Genomic DNA, 10,312 nt, shown 5'->3' on the forward strand with positions numbered 1-10,312 from the left:
AAAAAAAAAAAAAAAAAAAAAAAAAAAAAATCAAATGACTAGACTGTATCCAAAGAGCACCTGGGCTGCACTTTCCTTGGTAAAGAAACATGACCCCGAGTCTAACTCTGGCTCATACCAGAGCAAGTAAGCTGCTGTCAGGAACATGGTTGATGTCATAGAGGCAAGATTATTGGACATGATCTCTCCCGTTGAGGAAGCCGTCTACAAGGGAGGTAAGATGATAGTACACTGGACTGATGGGCACAGTAGGCATCACACTGTGGCAGTGACTACAGCAACACAGATGAGTAAGGCAGAAGTTAAATTGGGTAGGTTAAGGGTATATATAACGTGTGGTTAGCAAGACTTAGCCCAGGCCCGAGAGGAGACAGAGTTCACAGAAAGAACCAGGGAGAAGGGCTTTTTAGATGAGAACAGGAAACATACATTCAAGCCCTCCAGGAAGACAACCCTAAACCACTGCAGGGAACGCTCCTGAGAACCAAAGCCGAGGTAAAGGGGGACTGTTGCGAATCTGAGAGAAAAACTGGTCCTCGTTCCTGGATGAACACTTCAAAATACAAAAACATAAAGAAAATTAGCTTTATTTATGTAATATAGAAAAGTTGATTGTAGTGTTAGAGTTTGCCAAATGTTTTCCACTCTGAATGCTTTACAAGAGTATTTACATACAAACATAATAAAACAGAGTCCACCACGTGGCTCCTGGTCTAATCGGTTTTTCTCAATTCTGACCACACCTCTGTCCCTGAAGTCTGTGAATTTTAACAGGAGCTGCACCATTCTGACACAGTGGTCAGTCCACACAGAACAATACTGAAGTGGAGGGGAAATAATCGTAAACAGCCAAAAAATATTTTCTACCAGTATGACTTTATCATTATATTTTTATATTAAAATACATTCTGTGTTAAAAAAGTATTTGTATTCACTGAAGTTCTAAATTTGTTGTACTAAATCTGACATTCATATAACCCCAAATCTATATAGACATGACTCTAATATTAAGCTTTCAATATGAATGATTTCCACAAATAAAAAACAAAACAAAAGGAACAGAGGTAACAGAAAACCCGTCTCAGGATGGTAGGAGGGTGATCATTCCATATTCTACATAAAAGCATCCCGTGGGATCTCAGCATAAACTCACTCAAAAGATATCATCATGAGACCACAGCCTCAAGCCACACAGTGGGGCTGAAGCTGTCTCTCCTATTATAAGGTGGGTAATTCTAGATTTGGTTCTTTGTTTGAGACAGGGTTTCTCTGTATAGCCCTGGCTGTCCTGGAACTCACTCTGTAGACCAGGCTGGCCTTGAACTCACAGAGATCCACTTGCCTGTCTCCTGAGTGATGGGATTAGAGGCATGAGCCTGGCTTAGGTCTAGTTATTAAAGTGTGTTCCAATCACTTATTTATTATTGGCACTATTATCGTTAGTTTGTTAATTGATTTTCTGAGAGAAGTCCTATCGTGTGGCCACAGCTGGTCTGGAACTCACTCTGTAGACCAGGCTGGTTGGAACTTTGATGATCATCCTGTCTCAGTCTCCTCAGGTGAGTGCCACCCTCCCCTGCTCTAATCGTTGATGTTGCTTGAGAAATGCAACACAGTTTGATACTACCACTGAATAAGGCAGGGGTCCACATAGAAAGTGGGATGTGGTATAAGCGCAGATACTTTATAATACAGTGGTGTCTCTCAAATTTGTTAGAGGGAATCCCTTCATTTTCAAAGTAGTGGACTGCTTAGTAAATTTGGATCTTTGGCACTTTCTTGAAATGCCTGGCAAGAATTCTGACAGTTCCATGGTCTTAGTAAATGGAAACAAAATAAAACCAGAATTACCAAGACTGTTAAGTTTCGGTCCCTCCTGAAATGAGAACAATCGACAGGATCTCCAAGTGCACTTGTGCCTCAAGTTTCACTTTTGTCCCCAAAGCAAGGAAATGCCATGTGTTACATTCAGGTGCTCAGTGTTCTAGGAGAGTAGCTCACAGGAAATTGGTCTTGAGCTGGATGCTTGCGTTCCTGGCCAGGTTCTTGGCATGCTTAGAAGGCGGATCCACTCGGACACTTTCCTGATTGCCTTTCACAGCAGCCTCCAGCCGGGCTTTCAGGGCTGGGGACGAAGCCATGACACTCTTAAACACAGAGGAGTACTGAGGCCCAATCTGCATGAGATTTTGCAAAGCAAAGTCGTGCAGACTTCTTGTTACTGGAGTTGCTGATCCCAGAGCATTCTCATCCAAAAGGAAGGAGATGAGGATGGGCAGAAGGCAGGCCACCAGCTGAGCACCTAGGGTGAGAGAGGGCAGGGTCATGGAGGAAGGAGCTTCAAACACTTAGCCCCCAGGTGCTTGAGAACCAGCCTTTGGCAGACATCACTGTGGCCTCTCATAAGGGCCTTCGGATGAAAGGGCAACAGACATCATGTGATTACAGACACTGGAGAGAGAGCAGGGCTCGGTGCTGATACTCACGGTGCTCGTCTTCCGCAATGGGGACCAAAGCTTCTAAGAGCTTTATTCCTTCTTGGCAGAGCTGCAGCTCAGTAGCATCTTCAGGTTTCCTTCTGTCTATTTCCTGCAGCTTCTCCACAATAGAAGATGCTAAGGAATAAATGTATGGGTAGGAGACGGCTGGCTTCGGATACTGAACAATGGAGTGGAGGAGCTGACAGGTCTTCATTTGCACCTAACCAGGCAAGATGAGAAGAAAGAGTAAATTTACAAAGTTCCCAGAACAAAGAGACACAAAGAACAAACGTTCTTGCAAACTCTTGGCAGTTAAAGTGGCAAAGGTTTATATTTATTCCAGTTCTCTTTAGTTTTGGAAGTCCTAGTACCAACAGGCATTACATAAAAACAGTGGTTGCAGCAGGGTGGAGTGACACAGGCACTCAGCACAGTGGGAGGGGGTTTGCCCTCTAGCCCACTCTTCTCAGGCGGCTCTGTACTGTGTAAAACTAGTAGTCACATTATAAATGAACCCCAACAACTCACGCCAAAAAAAAAAAAAAGTGTAATTCTACACATTTGATTCATGTCACGGTATACAGGTTTTAAGGACTCCATCTGGCCCACACTAAGATGTGCCATGACCTGTCACAGTTGTGTCACTACTACCCAACTTGGGCAGGTAGCCAATGACCTTGGACAAAAGGAAAAAGAAAAACAACCACATACATACATTACCTCCTTAAACTGGAATAGTATTTTGAGCATTAGTATTATCCCCCCCCTGAGAAAATTTGGTTCCAGTGTCTTTGGAAGTAAGAAATGTTTCTGAGTATGGGCTCCAAACTCATTTCATAACGAATGAAAAAAACCAAACATTTAATCTAGTCTAACCTAATTAATCTATTATTCCTTATTTTATTTTTCTTTAAAGAAAATGTACAAATTATCATACAAATCCCTTGTCATATCAATGATTTTGTTTTAATACATTATGTGTATGTGTGCTTCTGTGTGTGGATATGGGCACTTGAGTGCAGTGTCCACAGAGACCGGACAAGGGGATCAGACCTCCTGGAGCTAGAGGTCCAGGTGGCTGTAAGCTATCCAGTGTGAGTACTGAAAACTGAGCTTCGGTCCTCTGGTAGGAGTGCTGTTAACTGCTGAACCACCTCTCCAATTCTGTGTTTTTGTTTTTGTGACAGTTTTCACTACATAGTCTTGGTTGACCTGAAACATACTATGTGGATGGGCTAACCTTGCATTCATGGGCACTTCTCCTATCTTTGCATCCCCAGTGCTGGGATTAGATGTAGCCATAGCACTCCTGGAGAGTTACAGCAATTTTAAGATGCTCTCATTTAAAAATTTAGTATTGTTTTACCTTTTTGTTTTTGGAGACAGTCTCATGTAGCTTAGGATGGCCTTAACTCACCTGTGATCTCTATCTCTAGCCCCTAGGGCTGGATATGACCTACACTACCATGCTAGGTTCGTACAGTGCTGGACATCAAGCCCAGGGTCTTGTGTGTGCTAGGTGTGCACACTACCTACTGAACCACAGTCCAGCCCCTGGATACTGTTTGTCACAGAGATCGAGATCACAGAGAAGCACACTGTGTGTACTGCAATCATAAAGGCAACACGTGTGTCTCAACAGAGTCCTATTGCAAATAGCTTTCTGCTAAAAGACATTTACCACAGAGTCTTTGCTCCCCAGGGCAGCCTTAAATTTTTCAATACAGCGATTCTGAAGGCAGGGGACGGTTGTCACTTCCGGGCTGGTAGACAAAATAAATACTGTGACGGCAGTAAGCAGACTGACTTCATCAGGTTCTTGTGCTCCATCAACTGCAGAGAAATGACAGTCAGGAGGCTCATACTCACTGCCTCAAGTCTGTGTGAGGCTGTCTTTAGTTTGGTTAGCATGTCTTTTCCTTGCAGACACAGACTTTTAGGAGCCCGAGGGTGGCCAGACAGCGGTGTGCATGTCGGCAAGCTCAAATCCCACCTGCGTGTTAGTCCACTCCCAACACACACACACACACACACACACACACACACACACAAACACAAACGGACCAGGCAAGTACTATACCTCTGAGTTCCATTCCCATTTCCCAAGGATCAGTTACAATAAATATTCTAATTAAAAATTTTAATGAAGTAGCTATGAAAAACCAGTAATTTTGAAAGGGTGATGCTGGGCAGTGGTGGCACATACTTTTAATCCTAGCACTTGAGAGGCAGAGGCAGGTGGGTCTCTGTGAGTTCGAGGTCAGCCTGGTCTACAGAATTCTAGGACAGCCAATTAATTAATTGATTAATTAATTAAAAATAGCTTCTTGGGTTTTTGGCCAAGATCAAGTGTTATGATTGGTTTAAAACCCAAAATAAGGGGCTGGAGAGATGGCTCAGTGGTTAAGAGCACTGACTGCTCTTCCAGAGGTCCGGAGTTCAATTCCTAGCCACTGCATTGTGGCTCACAACCATTTGTAATGGGATCTGCTGCCCTCTTCTGGTATGTCTGAAGAGAGTGACAGTGTACTCATAATAAATTAATTAATTAAAAAAAAAAAAACAAACCATAAAAAAAATCCAAAACAAAACAAATGAAAAACCTCCAGGATTTCAAATAGTCTAGGCTGGCCTCCAACTTGATGTGTGGTGTAGACAACTTTTCTTTGCCTGCAGCTCCTGAGTGCTGGGCTCCCAGGCTGAGCTACCATGCCAAGAGTACGTAGTGCTGGGGACAGAAGCCAGGGTTTTGTGCTGTTAGACAAGTACTCTATTAGCTCCAGCCTAGCCCACTTAGACAAATGGCAAACTTATTTACAAACAAATGGCACGCATAAACAGTAGCACCAGCCATATCAACTCAATAGTACTTAACACCTGTGCCAGCCAGCCCTCTTAGGCAACAGAATACACCTTCACTATGATGTGGAGATCAAATAAAGAATTTAAGGTCAGCTAGTAACAAAAGGTCCATGCTTATAAAAACACCCAAAACCATAGAGAGCAGGATGTGGTGGCTCAAGCCTGTAATCCCAGCTACTTGGGATTACGGGCTAGGCAGGAGAATCTGGAATGCAAGAGATCTGCCACAGAATTCACCATCAGCCTGTGAAAATCACTCAAAATGCCTGCCACTGGGTGGGTGGGAGCTTTGGGGGTTGACACCCGAGAGGAGACGCAGTGAGAGGGCACTGAGGTCTCTCAGGTGAACTGGCACATGGTAACAAAGTGACCCACACAGCAGTGCCCTGTGTGGTGCTCAGACACTTCACCCCGGCAGCCACAATGTCCGAGTAAGGAACGGGAATCTGGTCATTTGCCCAAGTCACACCAAGTCAATAAGTGGACGGTGTGACTGCAGGCAGAGAGCACAGGCATCCAGGGGCTCTCCTGCTTTATCCCCCCACCCCCCACCACGAAGTCATTTTTTTTTTTTGTATTTTTTTTTTTGTCACGAAGTCATTTTTAATCATTACAGTCAGCTTAGTAAAAATACTTTTTAATGTCCTCAAGGTAACTTGTGTCCTGGGTCTCTTCCCATTTCTCCTCCAGCTCCTCTCCTGCCCTTTATTTTCTGAGGTGGATGGGAGGTCTGCTTAGCAGTAGGAATCTTGTGAGGCTCAGGCAGTAGAGAGCAGGCCCCCAGCCAACAGCTGTCTGACTCAGTCATCCTGGAATCCAGTCCTCTAGCTGTAGCCCTGGCCAGTGAGTGTCCTAGTAACTTCATGAGCGGCTAAGGCCTGGACCTCAGAAACTAATAGGTAACAAATGGTTTCCTGTTTTAAGCCACAATGCTTTTCTGTTTTAATCTACTAGGGTATTTTTCTTTTTCTTTTCTTTCTTTCTTTTTTTGAGATAAGGCCGGGCTTGGCTAGGTTGGCCCTGAACTCACTATGTAACTAAGGCTGGCCTTGAACTCCTGATATTCTTGCTTCTCCTGCCAAGTGTTGGGATGACAGGCAGCATCAGGCCCAACTGGGAGGCAAGCTGTTGCTCTGCAAACATTTTATCTTCACGATCGGCTCCTAGTGACAGTTGCTCTAACATCTACGTCCTGATACACAGCTGAGCCCAAACACCGCTGTGTGTCTGTGATAAAGGAGAACTTGTCATGATGGAGAATGTGCTCTTCCATCTTCATCTCTCCTCCCCTCTTACGCTGGCAGAGGCTAACACACTCAAATGTGCTGTAATGTATCTCATCCCGCTGATCTCGTCACTGTAATTCCACCTCAGCCATTCTCTACCGCCTTTTCTCTTAAATATGGATTGCACTAGAAGGTTGCCTTTGAAAATAAAGCCTTCTTGCCAGCAGCAGTGGCAGGACCTGTCTCAGGGAACCAACATCCCTGTACTTCCTCCTCCTAGCTACACTTCCGCCTTCAGCTCTCAGCTGTGCCATCCTTGCTTGACACTTTCCTAAGATGCTTTTCTTTTCCTTTTCTTATTTTTCTTTGCAGTTGTAGTCCTGGCTATCCTGGAACTCTGTAGACCAGGCTGGCCTGGAACTCAAGAGACCCACCTGCTTCTGCCTTTCTTGCCAATTACAAATGGACAAAGACGTTGGTGATAATGAATAATATATCCGAACACTTTACATACCTGCTAAATACACAATACAGTCTCTTCTGGGTGAGACTATCAAATTTGAGCAACAGAATAGCTTAGCCAAAAACCAAAAAAACCCAGAAACAAACCCAGTATGCTTCTCACATTAAGACCTAACACTCCTACTGACCTGGGCTCCAGCAGTCAAGCACAGTTGCTAATGCACTTTGGAGGAGGCTGGTCCAAGCTTCGTGGCTCTTTTCTGCCCGGGCCATGGGGGAAGTTAAGATTCCTTTCAGAGTCTGCAGAGAAGCTGTGACTGTGGAGGATAACTGGCCCCCAGGTAATGTCACAGCAGTTTCTCGTAGGACTCCAATGGTAAGGTACAATACTGTAGGGAGAATTGAGATGCTACCTGCAAGAGAAAATGACAACTCTGCATTGAGCACGTATGCTTTCTGAAGTCATCAAGGAGGGCTGGAGGGAAGGAGGGCTCATCAGTGAAGAGCGCTCGTTGCTCTTGCAGAGGACGTGAGTTTGATTCCCAGCACCTGCACGGTTGGCCCACAACAAACCTTAACCACAGCTTCAGATGATGCAATGCCCTCTCAAATTCCCGTGAGAACCAGGAATGTACACAGTACATATACGTATCTTCTGGAAACACACACATACACATAAAAGGAAATAAATGCAGCTAGAAAACAAGCTGAGTCATCAGGAATAGATCAGTGCCAGAGGCTTCCAGCGCTTGCGGTCATTTTCTGGGCTGTGGGGCACAGCTCTGGGCTCCTTCCTCAGCACCGACTCGTCTTTCCCCAAACGCCACCCAGAAAAGCTCTAGAGCATTTCTCATAAATTGTAACTATTGAGAGAATTTAATAACTCTAGGCTGGCCAGCCAGCATGCCCAAGCCTTCCCTGCCTCCCTAGCACAGGGACTACAAGTGTATGCCACCATGCCCGGCTTTGTACGGTTCTTGGGCTCCTCCGCAGGTCCTTATGCTTGCAAGGTAACCTAATCAATTTATCAGCCAAGTGACTTCCCCATCAATTAAGATTGTTACAGTTGGATCAAATTCTGGTAATTGTAACTGGAAATGTTACTTTGGTTGTATTGCTTAGTGTCAAGCTTTTGATAGCTACCTATTAATCTTTCTTTTTTTAAAATAAGACCTCAGCATGTATTACAAAAGTGGCTGTCCTGGAACTCACTCTGTAGACCAGGCTGGCCTTGAACTCAGAAATCCGCCTGCCTCTGCCTCCCAAGTGCTGGGATTAAAGTTCCTATCCTATTTGTTATAGTTTTTGTAATTGCTTTTGAGACAGGATCTCATTGTGTATCCAGGGTGGGCTTGAATTCCTGATTCTTCTGCCTCTGCTTCTGGAGTGCTGGCATGACAAGCAAGCGTCTCCAAGTCTAGTCCTAGCCTCACATTTTGAGGTACACAGTCCTGTAGCTCTAAGTGTTTTCACAATGTGATGAAGGTTCATTACTATTCAATTTATTTAAAATATGTTTACAAGACCTTTTGTTTTGGGAACTGAACCTAGGGATTTACTCTTGGAAGATAAGCAAGTTCTACTATTGCGTTATATATCCTTGGAACTTTCCCCCTTCTCTTTTAGTTTTAATTTTGAGATAGAGTTTCACTAAATTGCCCAGGTTGGACTTGAACTCAGGATGTAGCCCAAGAAAGTCTCAATCTTGCTGTATATTCCTGTCTTAAAAACCTGAGTAGCCAGGATTACAGGTATGTATTTCCACAGGTAGTCTAAAGTCTTCTCATGTTTTATTTTTGTTTGTGTGTATAGTATACGTGAGTATTGGAAGTGCAGGTTGATGCTGTGTTGTCTGAGATAGGATCTGTCACTGAACCCAGAGGTCACTAACTGGTTAGACTGGTGACCTCCAGGGAGCTACCTGTCTCCTTCCCGACCCTAAGCTGAGTTACAGACATATGTCACAATTCCTGGCTTCTGAGTGGGTACTGGGGACTCAAACTCAGATCTTTACATTTAGTGACAGGAACATTATTTAACATTCCAACTTATTGTTTATTAAATTGTTTCCAAGGAATTTTTGGAAAGCCCCTAATGATAATGTAGTAAAAGTTTTCATGGAGGCTGGAGAGCTGGCTCACTGGTTAAGAGCACTGGCTGCTCTTCCAGACCTGAGTTCAGTTCTCAGCAACCATGTTGGGAAGCTCACATTTGCCCGACTCTAGCTCAGGGGTCTGACAGATCTGGCTACAGACAAACTTAATAAAAGTTTTCATAGAGCCAGGTATGATGGGGATACATAGGCTGGGGTATACATATGATTCAAGAACCAGGGAGGCTGGGGCAGGGGGATCTCAAGTTGGAGGACATTTTAGGTTACACAGTAACACCTGTCAAAACAACTAACCAAACAAACAAACCAAAACAACAAGAAACAAAAAAAGAAATAAAATGTTCATGGCCACTAAAGGGTTGAAATGAGTTATAAGTTTAATGTTAATGTGTAAGCCACACCCTGGTAGCACAGGCTACTTGAATCTGAGGAGGCAGAACAATTCTGTAGCCTGCATTCCAGATGAAGTTCAAGATCAATGTGAGCAAGTTAGTAAGATCCTGTCTCAAAATATAAGTAAAGGGGGGAGGGTAAGCTGGGGATATCACTCAGTGGTCATGTAGCTGTCTCAGAAAAAAAAAAAGCCTTATAGCATCAGGAAAAAATAAAAAAGAATACGAGGAAACTAAAATAGCAATTTATTTTTCCTGCTATTACTTAGTAAGACTCATATTTTTTTTTAACCCAATTCTCTAATAAATTAATTTCTGTGTTGCTCTCAGTATATAAAACAGTGTGTGCAAACAAAGAATTGTGGTTTTAATTCAAATTGAAGCTTGAAGTCATTAGGCTAGAAACTAGTTAGTTCATAAAATGGTTAGGATATATTAAAACAAATTAAAACCTATACTGATTATGAAGTATCTATTAAGTCCCGTGTACTTATATGCTAGTTCTTTAAAATAAAAAACCTTTCCTATTTATTTATTTTGTGTAGGGTGCACATACACTATGATGTGCATATGGAGGCCAGACAGCTTGTAGAATTAGTTCTTTCCTTCTACCATGTTGGTTCTGGGACTGAACCATGTTGGTTGTGAAGCTTGGTGGAAAGCATCTTTGTTAATGTGACAGGACAGATTTAAAAATTTTGGTGTGGCATATGCAGGTTGGTCAGTCGCTCTGTGTGTGTGTGTGTGTGTGTGTGTGTGTGTGTGTGTGTGTGTGTG

General features: G+C 43.5%; 1 protein-coding gene across 2 annotated transcripts in view; it reads right to left on the bottom strand.

Annotated features, from left to right (window-relative positions):
- Positions 1 to 571: 571 nt before the first annotated feature.
- The window catches only part of Heatr5a (HEAT repeat containing 5A), an 86,665-nt gene continuing 76,924 nt past the window's right edge, over positions 572 to 10,312 (bottom strand). For both annotated transcript variants that reach the window (XM_021202178.2, XM_029540827.1), the window contains 4 exons: positions 7,219 to 7,443; positions 4,162 to 4,313; positions 2,487 to 2,700; positions 572 to 2,302 (listed from right to left, as the gene is read on the bottom strand). In XM_021202178.2, the coding sequence (XP_021057837.1) occupies positions 1,998 to 2,302; positions 2,487 to 2,700; positions 4,162 to 4,313; positions 7,219 to 7,443 (896 nt within the window). In that variant the 3' untranslated portion in view covers positions 572 to 1,997. The remainder of the gene's footprint in view (positions 2,303 to 2,486; positions 2,701 to 4,161; positions 4,314 to 7,218; positions 7,444 to 10,312) is intronic.

Source organism: Mus pahari, chromosome 7 (assembly GCF_900095145.1).
Source record: "Mus pahari chromosome 7, PAHARI_EIJ_v1.1, whole genome shotgun sequence".
Classification (NCBI taxonomy): Eukaryota; Metazoa; Chordata; class Mammalia; order Rodentia; family Muridae; genus Mus; species Mus pahari.